This window comes from Mercenaria mercenaria, chromosome 12 (assembly GCF_021730395.1).
Source record: "Mercenaria mercenaria strain notata chromosome 12, MADL_Memer_1, whole genome shotgun sequence".
NCBI classification, from domain to species: Eukaryota; Metazoa; Mollusca; class Bivalvia; order Venerida; family Veneridae; genus Mercenaria; species Mercenaria mercenaria.
In genome coordinates, this window is record NC_069372.1 from 20,414,502 (window position 1) to 20,435,387 (window position 20,886).

Consider the following 20,886-nt stretch of genomic DNA (forward strand, 5'->3'; position numbering starts at 1 on the left):
TGAAACATCATAGGAATATTATTCAGCTTGTGAAGTTGTGCATCTAAGAATTTGTATCGGATTTCTATAGTCAAACTAGAGTAATGGCCCTTGATTGCCAAAAATTGGCATAAATGGGATACAAGTTTATGTCACATGTATCTCAAGAAGTATTTGACTTAGAGTCGTAAAACAGAGAATTGTTATATAGCATCGCGGTGTTCTGTCTGGGATTTCACTCAAATATTCCTAGACCTAGTGAAAAATACACATTAAATGCTTAAAAGTTTGTGTTGCATATGTCTTAAAAAGTATTTCACATGGAGTCATGAAACCATGTAGTTATATTATCCAGCATGTGAATTTGTGCCTTTGTTTTTTTTAAAATTTACTTTGCAAGACCAGAGTTATAGCCCTTGACTTTGTCAAAAAATGAAAAAAGTTTTTCCCTCATGCCTCTTAAAATGTACTTGACCTAGAGTCATAAAACTTAGAGGATTGTTTCATAACATGTGAAGTTGTGCACATGGTATTATCTTTGGAACTTCACTCGACTGAGCCAAAGTTATGGTCCTTGACTTAGTGATAAATACACATGAAATTCTTCAAAAGTTTGTGCTGCAATATCTTAAAAACATATTTGACAAGAGTAATTAAATCATGTACAGTAATAAAGTTGGGGGCGGGCGGGAGTGGGGTGGGTGTGTGTCTTAAATGCCCATACACACATTCACTGTGATGAACTTACTTGCACTTAGCAGGTTCCATAACTCTTTGTAGCTTTTCCACAAAATTATGGTCGTTTTTCGACTTAGTAATGTTTGGTTAAATTTTTGTATATTAGCTGGTATCTCATTACTCTCTGATGAAAATGGATTGAAACTTCACACACTTGTCCACTGTGATGGGGGGGGGGGGGGGGGGGGGGGGGGGGGGGGGGAAGGTGAAGGAGGTTGTTCTTGTTATTTTGTTATTAAGTGTTGAATTAGAAAATAATTCACTGGTAATGCAGTGACAGATAAAACAGATTTATATAGCACCATTTTCATTGTGCACTCTTACCGTCTATTTACCTATCTTTTTCTTGTATTGTATATGTAGCATTTTTTTTAAATGAAATTTCGTCTACATTTTGTAAGAAGGTCGGCAAAGACGCCTGCAGTGATTACATGCGTGCAGGGCTAGTGGAACGTGCTTAAAGAGCTATTGAAAAGTATGTACAGGGCTATCATACTCACATGGCTTTTGAACATTACTTTTGAAACAAACCTGTAGTCTAGTTGTTTTGTTTACTTTTGTCAACTTATTTCTTGTTAATATGCTTCCTTTCGTCAAATATTTGCATTCCCAATTTTTTTTCCCGTGCGAAGGAAGGGGATATATATTTTTTGCTGATGATTTAGTTTAATCTTATTGACCTTACATCTTGAAGAATTTCGTGTCTTAACTATTCATCATCATTTTCAGGTTGATTTCAAACACGAGTGAGGAATATCTGTTGAAGGACAAAATATGATTAATCCACACGGACCTGGCACAAGCATACAAGCAAGCAAGACACCACCACAGCTGCCCTGACACAAGCATAGTTAAACAAACTAGACATTAGCTGACATGTATAAAGTTATACCCCGACGTACAAAGTATATTGGGTTATATTGGAGTCACGCATGTCCGCCGATCCGTTCGCCCGTCCTTCCACCAATCCATCGTGTCCGCTGGGAAGATTTTCATAAACCTGGCATCAAATATTTACCTCGTCAAAAAGACGTGCGAAGTGCACAACCAAGGTCACTAGGCCCAAAGTCAATGTTAATTTTGAAGGTCAAAGGTCAAATAGCTTAACTTCATGTCTGTCGCATGTTGTCTTAACGGCTTGTATGATATTTAGCTCAACGTTCGAAGAATGAGGATTTTTTCTAAAAAAGTAGAATTTGATTAAACCCGCCATTACACTCACGGTAAATCAAACGTGCAGTACTATCTTAACTACTGTCCCTATTAACATCAAACTTTACATAAATGTTGGTTTTAATAAGGGGCAAACATATATTTATGTAGGGTATGCATCCTAAAGGTCAAGGTCACCGGGGCCAAATATTATAACAGCGCTGGTTAAAGCTTTATGTCAAGGTTCTCAATTTCACAATACTTTCTAAACTACTGCCCTATAATCCCCAAACCTCACAAATTGATCGATCTTAGAAAGGGACAGAAAGTTTTAGCGCCAGGTAGCTGAAAGGTTAAGGTCACTGAGGTAAAATTTTGTAACAGTGCTGGTTAAAGTTTATGGCACACCTCTCAATTTGACATATAACTCATATATTTCTTAGCACTGGTATCCCTCATATCCCACGCTTTTAAGCTCTACCCATGCTTCCTTTACCCACATCTCAGTACCTACCAAAAATGCATTCCTTACACAAACTTACATCTCATATCTCCCTCATCTCCCCTACTCCACCTTCTCCCCTACACACCTCCGCTCCCTGTCCCATTTTACTGACTTGTCCCAACAAAAAAAGATTTATTTTATATTTTCTCTACTCTTTAGATTATAATTATATCTTTTACGTCATATGTTTATCCCTTAGTCCCACACTACTTCCCCACCCCAATCCACTTCCATTTTTTCATTTTTTTTTTACATCTCTCACACATTGTATCTATCCCCGATCCCCTCTTCCACAGCTTCTCCCATCTCACCCCGCCCCGCCCCTTTCTTTTATAGTTTACATCTTTTACACTTCCTTGTATATCAGTTGGAGTCTAACGCTGCTACCCCTAGCCACTTCCAGAAAATCGTCTCTTACATTTAACGCAATAACTTATAACTCACTTTGTTTCCCTCATTTCCCCGCACATACACGCCCTTCACCGTCCCCTCCCCTCCCACTTAAAAGCTACTTTTTATATCTCTCGCGCTTATTAACATATGATAAACATTTTCGATTAGTCCAACGGGCACAACTCAGGTCATTAAGTCCAAGGTCAAGGTCACACTTGAAGGTCAAAAGTCATGATGGCAATATTTTACTTTCTCTTTATCAAAGCGGCGTCTGGGGGTATTAATCGCTAATTTGATCATGCGTAAGCGGCCTAAATGTGTAACATTTGCTGAATTGTATTTATTTGACAAGGTTCTGTTAGCTTTTAGCTCGACTATTCGAAGAATAAGTAGAGCTATCCTACTCACCACGGCGTCGGCGTCGGCGTCAGCGTCAGCGTCGGGTTCACGCCTTGGTTAAGTTGTTCGTACCAGTCCACATTTTGACAAAGTCTTTTGAGATAAAGCTTTGAAGCTTTCAACACTTGTGTACCATCACCATATCCAGTTTTAGGCATGAGTTTATAACTCCATCAAGGATTTTAGCTGGGTTATGGCCCCTTTTAACTTAGAAATCTTGGTTAAGTTTATCGTACCAGTTCACATTTTGTGTAAAGTGTTTGACCTATGGCTTTGAAACTTTTATCACTTGTTTATTATAACAGTCTCTATCTGTAGGCAAGAGTACATAACTCTGTGAACTATTTCGGCTGAATAATGACCCTTTTTGGACTTGGAAATTGGTACAATTTTTGTATAAGTCCATGTTTTGTCAAAACTATTTGACATGTGGCTTTGAAAGGTTGAACAATTGTTTATCATCATGATTTCTATCTGTAGGCAAGAGTACATAACTCCGTCAAGTATTTTGGCTGAATTATGGCCCTTTCTGGAATTGGAAATGGGTTAAGTTTTTGTACAAGTCCATGTTTTGTCAAAATTATTTGACATGTGGCTTTGAAACTTTGAACACTTGCTTATCATCATGATTTCCATCTGTAGGCAAGAGTACATAACTCTGTCAAGTATCTTGGATGAATTATGGCCCTTTCTGGAATTGGAAATAGGTTCAGTTTTCGTAAAAGTCAACGTTTTGTCAAAGCTATTTGACATGTGGCTTTGAAACTTTGAACACTTGCTTATCATCAAGATTTCCACCTGTAGGCAAGAGTACATAACTCTGTCAAGTATTTTGGCTGAATTATGGCCCTTTCTGGAATTGGAAATAGGTTCAGTTTTCATAAAATTCAACGTTTTGTCAAAGCTATTTGACATGTGACTTTGAAACTTTTAACACTTGTCTATCATCATGATTCCATCTGTAGGCAAGAGTACGTAACTTTGTCAACTATTTTGGCTGAATAATGACTCTTTTTGGATTTGGAAATCAGTTATGTATTCCGTACCAGCCTGTATTTTGCCTAACCTGTTTGTCATATGGCTTTGAAACTTTGACCACTTGTTTACCTTCATAGTCTACTTACATAGGACAAGGACTTTAGCTCAGTTATGGCCCTTTTTGGACATAGAAATTAGTTAAGTTTCGCATACCAGTCGATATTTTGTTTATTAACTGTTTGATATATGGCTTTGAACCTTTGAACACTTGCTTACCAACATGGTCACGCATTGCCATATAGCGCAAGACTTACCCAAATCCACAACTGCAGGTACATTGTTTGTCTTATCTATTTCTTTTCTTTTGTCTGAAAACCTCTGGTCATATTTTGACCCTGTACTTCTATCAATGCTTCGAATAGTCGAGCGCGCTGTCAACAGACAGTTCTTGTTTGAATATTTCTAGCTTAGTTTTTTATTGCTAATGAAATTATACATCTTTATCGTTTTCTTTTTATAGATATTTTTCATCATAAATATTTTATTTTATGAACAGAAAATGCATAATTGACTTTGATAAATAATAATTAGGGACAGCCAATATTTGTAGAAAGCCACATAGAGTACTGATGTGGTCAATTATTTCAAAAGCGTCTCAGATTTTTTTCTCCTTTATGGTTATTGTAAAAACTGGACAAGGGGTAGTTTTCAAAAATAAATATACGCGGATCAGTTTATGTACAAAAAGCCACTCTAACAAACGGGATATTAACTATGATATGTGTTTGTTTCAGTGTAAGATCGAAATATCGAATCATGCTGGATACAGCTAGCGGGAATGTAACCTCTAGTGTTCACGTGTGAAAAATAATTCGATTTTGCATAAAAAAAATCAAAGAAATTTAATTATATACATTTATTTAATTAAATAAATTCTACCAATGTAATGTCACACGCGATATGCAACATTACGTTCATTTTTATGGTAATATAATGTTGGACAATGTTATAATAATAATAATAATAATAATAATAATGACTTTATTTAAAAAAGGTAACACATAAAGACATATAGTTCTAGAACATATCACAAAAAGTTTCAATGTGGTCTTCTGTAAAATAAAAATACAATAGTTCAATTCAAACATAGATAAAAACTGATTATCTAATTGTTATAAAAAAAAAGGTAGAGTTTACGTGATAAACATTTAAATACAACATTCATTTAATTAGAAAAACAAATATACAAGTGTATCAACAACAAAAAAAGTCAAATCACTCAGATAAACAGTCGCACACACAAAAGAAGATAAAGAAATTGCCATGCCAGAGAAAGTTGCAGCTTATTCAGATCTTAATAGATATTTTTTATAATTATTTGTTTTTGAAAGAAGTAAGTGAATTGACACAACAAATACTCTTTGGAACGATATTCTACGGGATTGATTTCTTTTATGTTTCTATATTTAAAAACTATTAGATTATATGTAATGCATATTCGTTCGCGTTAAATTGATGTTGCGTGCAAGTGAAAATTGTATTTGGGTTTCCCACTTCTGAAACAGTGGGTTTATCAGGGTATAGTGTATCGTTATATTTCAGTAATAGCTTCTGAAAGCTATGATATGAAATTACATACTCTAGTAACTGCAAAATATACAGATAAAATCATGACTCTTTTATTCAAACACACATGCTATCTGTCTACATCGTTTAAATATAGTTTTTTAAAGTCATTTTGGCCCCATTTTTGTTCACTGAATTTTACACTGTTTGGCATAACTCTAAACCGACACCTAACTCTGAGCACTAACATTAACTTTTGGGGCTGAAATGACTTTTAAAGCAACTTTGTCTTTTATGGCAACAATATGTTAAACTTTAGACTGGTATATCTTTTGGAATGGTGGGTAAAATGTGCTAATGAAATGTTTAGTAGAATTGTGGCAAACTTTTAGGTTTTTTTAACCCGCGCTTTTAAAGTATTACACGAATATAACGTTAGATTATTATCATGGTAAACTCACTTTTTCAAACGGAGAGAAATTCAAATACGATTTTCACTAATACGGAACTACACTTAAACGCGAAAGGATGATATGAATTGTAAGGACTGGACATGTACTTCAAAAATACAAAAATGTGTCTAGTAATGATAACAAAAAAAGAAAAAGAAAAAAAAGGACAACATTGCAGTACATGTACACGTAAAACCATTAAATTATAAAAGAAACATACATCCCGCAGATATTTAACATCTTTCTAACATCAGCATTGTGACGTTATGAAATACACATGCCACCTGTCTCTGCGCTGTTGAATATGATAAGATGAAATTAATAATTATTTATTTTAACTCCACAAGACATACATCATAAGTTCTGAAGTAGCTTTTTTAATCTACTAATGTAAGAAATAAAAACAGTGTGTAACACTGAGATTATATTTCACTCTGGAACACAAAATTTACTCGGTGAAAGATATTTCAATCTTATACTCAAACAAAGAAATGCCCCCTTCCTATATCTCTTTACAACAGAAATAGGTAAAAACCTATAGGTAAAAAACGGCGCCAGAAATCATTAACTGTTGTTAGTGTGTCTTTTCACATTTTTTGGATTTATAATCATGAAAAGAGTGCATTTTCTGTTTTGAAAATTAACTGTATTTTATATAATTTATATTTGTCCTGATCGCTGGTTGTTTCTAAATGACAGTCAAACTTTTAATATATTCGTAAGCTTAATACATTTTTTCTCCAGGTGTTTTACTGTTTGAGGAATTAATTTTTTTTTGTATATGTATTAATTTCTAAAAATAATTTTTAGAAGTTGACCACTATGATCACACATTATAATGTCATTTGTGACTATTTGTGCTGTTTATTGCTGCTTGAAAAAAGAATAAAATGCCAAACAGTTGTGTTGATTATTTCTTTTAAATAAAATGTCATACAAATGCATTAACTATTGATGACGCCATTTGTAAAATAAAGGAATGGTTACCTATATAGACCACCCACAGTTACTACTTCTAACCTCTTTGACACCATTTGCAAAAAGGGGAGATTACCCTAGCTAGTCTCCGCCGTCCAAAAATACTTCCCCTTCCCTATGGATGCCATTTGAAAAATAAAAGGGATGTTACCCTGACGGACAATTTTCCCCATCCAAAATTAATTTCCTTACACCCTTGGATTCATTATCCAAACACGCTTACATCTCCTACCACTTCTCCTGCTAACATAGAGGCCATTTGCAAAATCAAGGGGAGGTAACCCTAACAGACTTAATATTTTCCCACTTGACGCGATTTGCAAAATCAAGGGGAGGTCACCCTTACAGACATTATATTTCCAAACACGGTTTCTTCCCCTGCCCTCGACCTCTTGACGCCTTTTGCAAAACCGAGGGAGGTCATCCAAACACGGTTACTTTCCCTGCGCCCTTGAAGCCATTTGCAAAATCAAGGTGAGGTCATCCTTACATACTTCATTTTTTTCCAAACACGGTTACTTCCCCTGCGACCTTGACACCATTTACAAAATCAAGGGTAGGTCACTCTTGCAGACTTTTTTTCCAAACACTGTTACTTCCGCAGCACCCTGGTCACCCTTACTTTTTTCCAAACAAGGTTACTTCCCCTGCCCCTCCCCCTTCACGCCATTTACAAAATCAAGGTGAGGTTACCCATATAAGACTTGTTTCCAAACACGATTAATTCCCACCTTGACGCCATTTGCGAAAGGGAGGTCACCCTTACAGACAACTTTTATCAAACACCTCCCCTGCCCCCCCTTGACGCCATTTGCAAAATCCAGGGGAGGTCACCCTTAATAATTTAACATTTTTCCAAACACGGTTACTTCCCCTGCCACCCTTGATGCCATTTGCAAAATCCAGGGGAGGTCACCCTTACAGACAACTTTTCTCCAAATGCGGTTACCTCCCCTGCCCCCCTTGACACCATTTGCAAAATCCAGGGGAGGTCACTCTTACAGACATAACTTTTTTCACAACACGGTTACTTCCCCTTCCCCCCTTAACTCCATTTGCAAAATCAAGGGAAGGTCACCCTTACATTTTTTCCAAACACGGCTACCTCCCCTTCCCCCCCCCCTTAACGCCATTTGCAAAATCTAGGGGAGGTCACCCTTACTGACTTAATTTTTTCACAACATGGTTACTTCCCCTGCCCTCTTGACGCCATTTGCAAAACCCAGGGGAGGTCACCCTTACATACTTATTTTTCCAAACACTGTTACTTCCCCTGCCCCCCTTAACGCCATTTGCAAAATCCAGGGGAGGTCACCCTTACTGACTTAATTTTTTTCAAACGGTTACTTCTCCTTCCCCCTTGACGCTATTTGCAAAATCCAGGGGAGGGCACACTGACTTAATTTTTTTCAAACACGGTTACTTCCCCTTCCCCCTTGACGCCATTTGCAAAATCCAGGGGAGGTCACCCTTACAGACTTATTTTTTTCCAAACACGGTTACCTCCCCTTCCCCCCTTGACGCCATTTGCAAAATCCAGGGGAGGTCACCCTTACTGACTTTTTTAAACCGTACTCCTTCCCTTACCATTGCAAACCCAGGAGTCCTTATGGTATACTTTTCCACACGTTCTTCCCCTCCCCTTAACTCCATTTGCAGAATCCAGGGGAGGTCACCCTTACATTTTTCCAAACACGGTTACCTCCCCTTCCCCCCCCCCTTAACGCCATTTGCAAAATCTAGGGGAGGTCACCCTTACAGACTTATTTTTTTCCAAACACGGTTACCTCCCCTTCCCCCCTTGACGCCATTTGCAAAATCCAGGGGAGGTCACCCTTACTGACTTATATTTTTTCAAACACGGTTACCTCCCCTTCCCACCTTGACGCCATTTGTAGAATCCAGGGGAGGTCACTCTTACTGACTGATTTTTTCCAAACACGATTACCTCCCCTTCCCCCCTTGACGCCATTTGCAAAATCCAGGGGAGGTTAGCCTGACTGACATATTTTTTCGAACACGGTTACCTTCCCTTCCCACTTTGACGCCATTTGCAGAATCCAGGGGAGGTCACTCTTACTTACTTATTTTTTTCCAAACACGATTACCTCCCCTGACCCCCTTGACGCCATTTGCAAAATCCAGGGGAGGTCACCCTTACTGACTTAATTTTTTTCCAAACACGGTTACCTCCCCTTCCCCCCTTGACGCCATTTGCAAAATCCAGGGGAGGTCATCCTTACTGACTTAACTTTTCTCCAAACACGGGTACCTCCCCTGCCCCCCTTGACGCCATTTGCAAAATCCAGGGGAGGTTACCCTTACTTAATTTTGTCCAAACACGGTTACTTCCCCTTCCCCCTTGACGCCATTTGCAAAATCCAGGGGAGATCACCCTTACTGACTTAACTTTTTTCCAAACACGGGTACCTCCCCTGCCCCCCTTGACGCCATTTGCAAAATCCAGGGGAGGTCACCCTTATAGACTTTACTTTTTTGCAAACACGGTTACCTTCCCTCCCCCCTAGACGCCATTTATAAAATCCAGGGGAGGTCACCCTTACTGACTTAATTTTTTCAAAAACTTCTTACATAGGCTCAAGTCCGCGTGTCATGAGTGGGGTTATCTATACACGTGATTTGTATTGTGTGATTTAGTTTTAGCTTAATTATTCAATCTTATTTATGTTTTGTGAAATTTGTTTTCTTTGTACTATCTAAAGAGACATCAGGCACATACAGTCGGATAATCAGGCGTGTCCATAAATACCCAGCCCAAGACAGTGTGTAAAATAAATAAATCACGGGACTTTCTCATTGTTTACATTTGTTTTAATAACATAACTGACAATTACTAATGCATCGTTTTATATTGTTTTTTTAACTAAGACTAAGAAAGCATTAACAGTATTGAAAATATCATTAACTGTATTCAAATTGTCATGACCCAATATTAAACCGGCTGATTGTAAATATAGTCAACAAATACACGTCATGCTTAATTCAAGACACCATCGACAATATAATTATGAAATCTTCATTTCACCATCATCACCATCATTTTCAATAATGGCTAACGTTCAATAATGATATCCTAGGCTAACCAGTACACAATGCCATAGCGCTTCCTAACAGTGTGATTTAGAAAAGGTGCAAAAACATAACACCTTAAACCTTAAATCCCTTAACTGCAAAATATATACAGACATAAATGTTGTGCAGAAAGGAAAATGTTAGAAGGGGTTTAAAAACAGGATAAAAGGAAAAAGATTCGTACTGGAATTATGGTGTAAAGATCATTGTAGCCAGTGCGAATTTGAATCTAGAGACCGTTTAAACACTGACTGTGTGAGATTGTAATGTGTTCCACTGAACAACTGTTTCATGGGAAAATGATTTTTTGTAATAATCCGTTGTAGTAGCTGGTATCTGAATTTTTTTAGATGATTGTAATGTCTGGATCGACTGTCTTGTGTAAGGTATTTATAACATATTGCTTAGGATCAAAATCTACATGATAATAAACCATTTTGTGAAATAAAGGTAGTCTACTATATTGTCTTCTAAATTGCAATGAGTTCAAATTAAAGTATTTTATTATATTTGAGACTGTGCCAAGGGTCTTGCTATAATTGTTTGTTATAAATCTTGCAGACTGTCTTTGTATGTTTTCTAGTGTGTCTATATCCTTCTGATAGTAAGGATTCCATGCACTGGATCAGTATTCTAAAGTTGGTCTTACAATGGTATTATAAGCAGTTGCCTTGGTGGAACCTGAATAGGTGGCCTGACTGACAACAGACAGAGACTGATATTGTGTAAGGTGTAGATTGTTTTTATAGATTGTATGGATCTAGAGACATGTAATATGTGACATTTGTTTACATTGAAAGATATCTTCCATTTCTGCTCCCATAATACGATAAGCTATCGAGATCCGTCCTTTTTGCAAGTAAGCTGAATAGGTCAGCTAATATTAAATAGTCATCTGCAAGATAAAACAAATGAAATGAAATATTTCATATTTCTCTACACATTTCGATCATTTTTTGCTTGTTTGTGAACTGATTCTTTTCGAAATATAATATTTTCATAGATAGAAAAAAAACATTGAAAAAACCTTTCCGTGTAAAGGAATTTTTCGATATCAAGTTGAACGGTACCAGTCAAAATCTACTATCACGTGATCACAACATTGAAACAAAATGGAGGCAACATTTCGGAGGACAATGACTTCGGTCACAGATACGTTATTTCCTGTGTCAAAATCTGCCAGAGACCCACAGAAACATCAGATATTGAAAGCAGGTTGAGAGTTATGATATTTTTACCAGCTGTCAATATAAAAATGCTTCAATCATAGTCTCAAGTACTTGTCGAACATGTCCATTCCTGTGTATCAACGCTTTCGCCCCAATGAAAATTCGAACCTGCAGCATTTAATTCTTCTAGACCATTTTATTTGTTCCGACGTAATGCTTTTACAGTAACAGGTGCTAGGTCCAGATCCCAGGGGGACCGTGCCCCCTCAAATTGGTTGAGAAGTGACCTACTGGTACTGATGATATTGATAAACTCGGACAGAAAATGGAAGTTTTTTTTTTTTACCTGTAACTTTTTTATTTCTGCAAACTGTTGTCAATGGTTGGTATTAAAATAAAGCTTAACATTTGCTGAAAAGTTGGCATAATTTAAGTTTATATTTAGTAAGCAGACTCACTCGAAGTGAGGCCCTGAAAGGGGTATGTAAAATGGTGACCTCATGTACATTGACTGCTAGCAAGACATTTCGACCCCAAGACATTTCAACCCCAAGAGACAATTCGACCCCAAGACATTTCAACCCCAACTCCTTGGACATTTCGACCCCATTCAATGATATGCCTGAAAACATCTAAAAATGCCGTCGTTATTATAATTAAGCTTTAATCTATAGATAATTGAGCAATTTCAAAATGTAATAACGCTTAATTACCAATTTAATTTAAAAGGTTATATAATACGATTATTTTCGCGAAAATAAGATTTTTTTTACAAAAATGAGCCATAGATCTATTTGTCTAAATTTCTTTATTTTCTAAAATTCTTTTTTTTAATTTCTTAAAGTCTATATTAGTACATGCCTTCATATGAAAAAATGAGTGATTTTTCTCTCACAATACCGAACAATACCGAAATAATCATCATTTATAAATTATTAAAATAACGGGATTTATGTACCAACCGCGTTTATTACGTAAATAATTTATGAACAAATCGTTCTGATTATCTATCTTAAAATAACCTTCATATAACATATTTTCATACTTGGTGTTTATTTATATATTCAAATCATCTTAAAGACTATTTTAGTACACGGCTATATTAAAAAAAAAAGAAAGAAAAGATTTTTAAATCATGGGCCGATTTCGCCGATTTTAATTATGAAAATAACTTTAATAAAGTCACATCTTTAATACCTCTTTATTTATTTATTTATTTTTATTTGACTTTTTTTTCGAAAGATATATGCATCTCATTTTTATGGGATTCAACCAAATATAAATAATTATAATGTAACTCAAAGAAGTTTAAGATGTCATCATCTTCATTATATTGATATTTAAAATCATAATCAGAAACACGTAATCTTTTGATTGGATTATCACACCTTGATTAATTGTTTGTTGATATACAGCAGGTGTGCATTTATCTGCAGTGCGCATTGCAATTAACAAGCGATTGTGGTGACATCGGTATTTATTTAAACATGGTGTCAACTATCATTTAATTTGTGCCGATAAATGCTAAGAACAAACAGGGAAATAAACAAATCATTGACTTTTTTCGCTTTAATTTATTTTCGTACGCGATTTACTGACACATATAATTTGCTTTCATATGATTTGTGTTTTAATTCTTATCTAACTATACGACACCTTCCAGTTTAAAATATCAACACGAAATCCACTTTCTGCCAATATTAGAACTGTGGCTGTTTGTTAAATAAGGGAAAAAATATTATCATATTTCATCTTTTAAGAAAAGTGACAGCGTATTACTTTTTTCCCATATTCAATATTTTCTAGCAATTCACGGATTTAATGTATATTTGTAAAAGTATGATATAGCACTTCAAGCGATTTCGTCACAAGTAAAACGGAACCACCTTAAAAAATCGGGTTTAAAACGCGGAATACATTTTCATAACGGATACACTGTTTTAGTAAAGGTAAAGGTATTTTGAAGTTTTTTAAAAATCAATAATAGATTCTACTAATGATTAAAATTACGCATGGAAAATTAAATGCGTTCACGCAAAATGACTTTGAGATGTAATCGGCGAACGCGCAGGAAAATTTTTCATTAACGAAATACACCGTTTTTTTTATTATAATGGTATTTTGTATGGTGTTTTATTGAGAAATCTTGGTATCAATTAAATAATAATTTTGAAGATAAGTATAATTATTGTTTAGCAAAGCGATTTTATAGAGATTGAAATTCGGCGGCCAGCGGGAAATTGCCATAATGATAATACACCGTTATTTCTTCAACTATTGGTATTTTTGAAGTGTGTTATTTCTGATTCAAATCATATGATCATAAATTAATTATTTTTCAAATGGTAATTAAATACTTTTGGCGTGAACGTCTATGTGCATGATTGAAACGAGACTGATGTGTAGCTGGATAATTTGTTCATTCGGAATTTCCATGCCCTAAAATGTATTCTAATTGTACACAGGTATATTTCTTTAATAATAGTATATTTTTTGTAGGTTGATATAGATTCAATCATTAAATAATTATTTCAAAAGGAAAAATAAAATGAAAACGTTTTTTTTTACGAATTTGATAATTTTTGTTGGGCGCACGGAAATATTTGGCACTGTGAAAACATGAAACCTATTTTGTTAGCTTTTTCAATTAATTAAAGCTTATCAAATTTACTCACTTACCTGTTAGACAATTGTTTGGTCACATTTCATTTGGTCGGCTTCACAATATCTGATTATTGTATAATCATGCAGTGATCCATCAAAACTCATCAGGACTATTCAAAGGGTGAATTTATTTTCGCTTTGGCAATAAAATGCAGTAAACAGTTTTTATATTCAATTTTAAACATGATATAATTCTTTTAAAAACATGTTTTTTCTAATATATTTTTTCTTAGATTATCAAATAACATGAAATAATAACTCATTAGTTCAATAATAAACTACGGACCGATCTTTTCCGACCAGCGCGGTTTATTCACTGACTATGTATTTGAAAATGAATATTTATATAGATCGAGTTTATTATTCTATTTTCTAAAATATGTAAAATGGATGAAATATAAAATAAAACATAAACTATTTTGGGGTCGAAATGTTTGGGGTTGTAATGTTTTGGGTCGAATTGTCAAGAAATAAATTGCGGAGTGAATGTCTTGGGGGTTCGTAAATTTGGGTCGAAACGTCCAAGATTCCATTGACTGATGCTAAAATTCGACAACTTTGTCATTTAAAAAGGAAGTGACTGAGGGTGCGGACCTCTAGACAAACCTTACAGGGCAGGATAGAAGTCCTGTAATCAATATGAATACTGAGAATGGTATTTACAAAGAGCTAGGAGACTATATTTTTAGGAAGTGTCTAGGGGTACGGATCCATACCTCTAGAATCTGATTCTAGGGGTAAGGATCCGTACCTCTAGACACGCTTGTTTGGGGTTTTCTAGGGGTACTGACCTCCTTTTTCTAGAGATTTAGGGTAATGTGCATCTTAAATTCTGTTGAAAATGAAATAACAAAAATGAAATACGACTGAACTAGTCTTCACTTAAAACTTGGATCTAATTGGTTTACAGATACCAGCGTTCACTCGATTGTTTAACTTCTCTTTCAAAACCTAAAAAACCGAGGAACTCCAAATGAATACATTGTTCTGTGCCGATTAGATTGTTGTCAAATAAACTGTTGATAACAGCTTGATTAATGAATGAATCTATCCCTTAAATGAATTCTATTTGAAATTCAGCAAAAAAAATAAATAAATAAATAAATTAGGCATAATAATATGCACCTATTTATTTTGTTATCCGTACCCCTAGACACTTCCATATTTTTGAATATCTTTAAAAGCGGAGAAGATTTCAAAAAATAGTTTTTTTTATATTCTTCTCATTGTTTTAAATATATGGTATAAGTCACAGGAAACAGAAGTATATATAATTCTTTAATCCTGGGAAAAACATGATCGCAAATTCAACAAATAATTAATAGGATTTGTATGCCCAAATAGGAAGCTTTTCTTGTTTTTCTCAGGACTAATGAATTAAGATAATAAACTTATTTTTTTTTTTTTAGTATTTAAGACATGGATTGTGTTCATGAATTGTTGAATTCATTTCGCTGCTTGAGCAAATAGATAACGGTAACTGGACCTCTAGACCCGGAGTCTAGAGGTCTGGTAATCAATATATATATGTGCTATTATGAACTGTAATACCAGTGTATAAGGTAATTGCCAGTAAGAGTTATGATTAGTTGTCATAAAGTTGCCTTTATGACATTTATTTTTGTAAATATTTTATACATAATTAGCTTTTATTTGGGTTCGATGCATATTGAATGTGAAATTATAACAGCGATTTCCGGTAGTCACCATTATTTATTTAATGAAGTATTAAAACAAATTCAACAATTCATGGGCAAAATCTATGTCTTAAATACTGAAGAAAACTTTTATTCATCAGTCCTAACCATCGTAATTATTACATTCATAATATATTTTGTATTAAAAGTAAAATGCATAAATTTGTATAAACAGCATTGGTGCAGTAATATCAAGGGTTGCCCTATCTGCAAGATTGCACATACTGGTTCTGTATACTGTGAAATCATTTAATTTCGTGGGCATGAAAAGTCGTGGTTTTGGTCAAAACGGCAATTTCGTGGGGATATGAATTCGTGGATTTCAACTTTTGAACATAAAATGAATGGGAATTTTACTTGTTCGTTGGGATTAAATTTCGTGGATTGACTCAACCACGAAATCCACAAAAATTAGTCCCCCACGAATATTAATGATTTCACAGTATTAGCTGTTTGGATTGCAAGTAATGATTCTGTAGCTTTTGTCAAAATTTAAACCTTTTTTTCTCTTGAGTTGATACATTCCTATATTACACATGATAACTGTTTGTAACTTTTTTTATTATTACAGGAAATGACTATGTGACCAACCTACCATTACAGATGGCTATTTATTTCAATGCATTCTTTTCCCCTTTCTGGATCATTGTTACACTTGTTGGATTTGAAGTAAAGGTAAAATAATAATAATGATAAAGGTATAATTAATACTTGGACTTTAATGTTTTTTTAGCAGTTACTCGTGTGAATTGTAGTTAAAATGAAAAAATAAAAATAATTTGAATACCTTCTTTAAATACCATTATAAGAGTAAGTTGTACCGGTATATATTCAGGGGTCTAGCTGGGTCCAATATTTTGGGAGAAGTCACTTCTCCCTCCAGCTGATTTAGGGAGAAGTGGGAAGACTTTTCCTCAACCGCAATGCTGTTGAGTGACATGAAAGGTGGCTGTAATTTTCTTGTTTCTGTATTAAAAAAAACATTGAAGTGACCATTCATTTTCTAAGTTAGGTCATTTCCCATACAGTGGTTATTGTTTCATTACAAAATTCTGAGAAAAAAGGTCGTTTTCAAAATTCAAGCGGATGCTGTGAATCTTCAGAAAAAATAATGTACTTTTCCTAACTTTTTGCTTTAGTAGAATTGATGCTTTATTAACCTTTAGCCTGCTAAATTTCTAAAAGTAAAATGGACTGGTCCATCATTCAATTTGCGCAATACCATTTATTATTCAAAGGGGTCTTCACTGAAAATTAACTAAGTGAATAACGAACAGTGTAGACCATGATCAGCCTGCACGATGTGCAGGCTGATCTTGGTCTGCACTGGTCGCGAAGGCAGAATTACTTGCCGCCAGCAGGCTAAAGGTTAAGGACTTTCATGTTAACATTGCTGAAGAAATTTAGATTTCAGTGTTACATAATGCAGCATAAAATTAGTATTTCCTTTTTCTTTTATTCCAACAGTACGACTACTTGAACATCTTGTATAAAATCACCTTGGTAGCAGTGTACATTACCTACACAATTATAGAAATTGTTCGTCTATACATTGGATACATTGGGAACCTCATGGAGAGGGTTTGTATAATTTAAGTACTAATATCAAGGCTAAACTTAAAAGCTTGTATGTTTTGAGCTCACGAGAGTGCTATAGTTGAGCTGTTGTGATCACCCTGTGTCCATCGTGCCTTGGTGTGCGTCACCAACAATTTGGCTGTTAACTCCCTAGATTGTCAAAAGTTTGGCCCAGTGTTAATGAAATTTTATCAGAATGTTACCATAAAAAAGATCTTGGAAGTATTTGTTACTGGGTCATATGGGGTCAAAAACTAGGCCACTAGGTCAATTAATAGGAAAACCTTGTAAACGCTCTAGAGGTCACATTTTCCACCTAATCTTTATAAAACTTTGTCAGAATGTTTCTCTTATGAAACCTTGGTCAAGTTTGAAACTGGGTTACCTGAGGTCTGAAACTAGGTCACTAGGTCAAATCATAGAAAAACCTAATTAGCAGTACAGAGGCAACATTTTCTACTTGATCATCTTTGTCAGAATGTCTGTATATGAAGTTGTAAAGTGAGGTGCCTGAGATCAAAAACTGGTTCATTCAGTTAAATCATAGAAAAATCTTGTTAACACTTTAGAGGCAAAATCTTCTTCTGTTCTTCATGATACTTAGTCAGAATGTTGCTATTTAAAATCTAGGATAAATTAGTTACTTGGTCACTTGGGTGAGAAACTAGGTCACTGGGTCAAAGAATTGAAGAAAGTGCATAATGGTCAGACTGATTTACTTAAAATGGGGGTCATTATGTTTGTTGCTAGGAAATCTACTTTGAATAATATCACAGAAATATTTCTTAAGTGGCCTTATACCAAGTTTGTTCAAATTAATCCAGTTTATCATAAGGCCAACAGATGTGGTAGTCACTTTATCATATATGTACTAGTATACTTAGTTATACAGTATTTCCTATATGCATATAGTGGATACTTTAAAAAATCTTCTTGTCAGAAAACAATGGCCCAGTTTCAGAATATTTATAGTTTCTAAGATATTTTCCATGTGTAGAATTTCAGTTTAATTTTTAAAGCACTTTCATTATGTCTCTTATTTATAAAGAACATTTCCTAGAAATTTTCTCTATGTACAGATTTTTTTTTAATTTGACATAAATGTACTTCATTATTTACTTTTGATTTTTGCGATCATATGGGTATTTCGCCATGTCTGATTTTAAAGTATAGACAGGATAAAAGTAGGACCAATCTGAAATTTGTATTTAAGTAGTAGAATGAAGAACTGAAGCAAACTATCACAAATTTTCTTAAATTTTCACTTATATACATAATTATAATATTACATAATTAACCCTTATCCTGCTAAATTTCTGTGATGAACTTGGCTATCTTTCAATTTGGAGTGCTTATCAAAAAGATACTGACTACATGGCGAAAAGTGCGGATTATGATCAGACTGCATGGATGTGCAGGCTGATCATGATCTACACTGGTAGCAAAGGCAAAATCGTGTCCAGCATGATAGGGGTTAATAATTATTGTGTCAGTTGAAGTTCAGCACAAGAATTTAATGTAATTGCTATGGGTTTAATACTAAGAACTGATATTATTTTATAGGGATGGGAACGAATGTTCGAATATTCGAAAATCAGTCGAATATTCGAATATGAAAATCAAATTCGAATATTCGTAAATTATTGTATTTTTTTTTTCAAAATAAGTATCATTGATTTTGGACAATATGAGCATGCTAATTTTACAGAATAAAACCATGTCATGTTAGTTTATCACGTATCAAAAGATGTCCAATTAACAAGAAAATAGCAATGCATAACTGACAGGGGCCATCGTTACTTATTAACAGTTTGCAACAGGCGTCAATGTGTCAGATGCATGTCAAAAGATGTCCAATTAACAAGAAAATTGCAATGCATAATTACCTGGGGTCATCGCTACGGATTAACAGTTTGTGTTAGGCGTAAATGTGATATCTTTTTATCTTTTGTTCATTTTTATTGGCGCCTGTTTTATGCAACAAGTTGTAGAATTTTTTTTTTCGAAAACAATACCAAACGTGTAGATATTGTCGATCTTTTCACAATATTTTGTACGACGTTTCAGGCCATCCGCAGAATCGGTTTTCACCCGCAATCGGCCGTATTCGAATTAAATTTTGAAGTAGTTAATAATAAAATCAAGAAAAACGTATAATTGATGCACAAGTTCATGTTGAAGGAGCTTTTAAGTCTGCCTTACTTGCATTTTACACGACGATTTTTACACGCCGATTGAAATTTTTCAAAATGGCGGCGGTAATACAACAGCGCGTCACGTGTTTAAATGGGACGACCTGCTATTTTTAGATAAAATTGCGACGGTCTAAATTATAATCGTTTTGATTTTTTGTATCATTTTGAAGCTAAAACACTGAATTAGTTAAATATGTTCATGATTATACTGACAGAATCGTGAAGTAAAACGCTAAGATCGGCGGGTTTCCCTATGTAGGATCGGGTTACCCGAAACAAACATTTTTTTGGCCTTATTTACGATGATCCACGCTTTAAACAAATGAATACGTTGTGTATATGCCAATCACTTAATAAGAATTTAAAGCTTCCATTAAAACTAACCGAATATTCGAATATGGCAAACCGAATATTCGAATATTGATTTCAGTATTCGTTCCCATCCCTATTATTTTAGTACATTATTGTATTAAATTATTTTATCACATGGAAGAATCTGTTCCATAAGTAGCAAATGTAATCAGCATTTGATGACAGCTACTTTTTTGTTCTTTTATTTCAGGTACCAGAGTTAGCTGGTTTCTGGCTTTTGACATTGTTGATACAGTTCCCTCTCATTCTGCTGGTTCTCTTCAACGAGGACGCCAAAATTTTACCGTTCGAAAGAGCTGTGAATATTATCGAAGCCCTTTTTGTACTATTTGAAATCATATGTGGATACATAGCTATAAGAATTATGGTGAATTATCAAGTGACCAAGTTCCATTTAAGACAGTTCACAGACCTTGAACAAATGCCAGATGATGACTATTGGTTGGATCAAGGAGAAGAGGCGCATGAGCACTATTCATAGGTCAAAGGTTTAAATATGTGAACAAATATATTTTGGGATACGCCTGTGCTTAGTTTGAGATCTTGGCAGGAAGTGTTTTTAAGTAGTTTTTTGTGTATACAGTTATTGTTACATGAGATTTATTTAGGATTAGTAAGAGAGTGCTGCGAACAGTATATTGTATTGTGTTTGTAGGCCATATAATATAAGAATAACAGCTTGCCAAAGGACCAAATGTTAACCCTTTACCTGCTAAATTTCTATAATGAACTTGTCCATTTCTCAGTTTGGAAATTACCATTAACTGTTAAAAGGGGTGCTTTCCAAAAAGATACTGACTGAATGGCAAACAGTGCAGATCTTGATCAGACTGCTCGAATGTGCAGGCTGATCATGATCTATACTGGTCGCAAGGGCAGAATCAGTCTTGTCCAGCATGATATTGACAAAGGTTAAATGCAAATTATTTCCTTTATCCTTTAAATGATAACAGGGAAATAATTCTTTTTGAAACATTT

The 20,886-nt window shown here is 34.8% G+C and overlaps 1 protein-coding gene across 1 annotated transcript; it reads left to right on the forward strand.

The window, feature by feature from the left end:
* Window positions 1-11,325: 11,325 nt before the first annotated feature.
* LOC123534877 (transmembrane protein 17B-like) lies at window positions 11,326-20,539 on the forward strand. Its single transcript, XM_053519374.1, has 4 exons — window positions 11,326-11,448; window positions 16,335-16,438; window positions 17,231-17,344; window positions 20,099-20,539. Exons 1-4 carry the CDS (start codon window positions 11,346-11,348, stop codon window positions 20,387-20,389), a joined length of 612 nt encoding a protein of 203 aa, XP_053375349.1. The 5' UTR covers window positions 11,326-11,345; the 3' UTR covers window positions 20,390-20,539.
* Window positions 20,540-20,886: the final 347 nt, after the last annotated feature.

Coding starts and splice junctions, on each gene's coding strand:
- LOC123534877 (XM_053519374.1), top strand. CDS start 11,346: ATGGAGGCAACATTTCGGAGGACAATGACTTCGGTCACAGATACGTTA. Junction 16,439..17,230: donor TTGTTGGATTTGAAGTAAAG/GTAAAATAATAA, acceptor TTATTCCAACAG/TACGACTACTTGAACATCTT. Junction 17,345..20,098: donor TTGGGAACCTCATGGAGAGG/GTTTGTATAATT, acceptor CTTTTATTTCAG/GTACCAGAGTTAGCTGGTTT.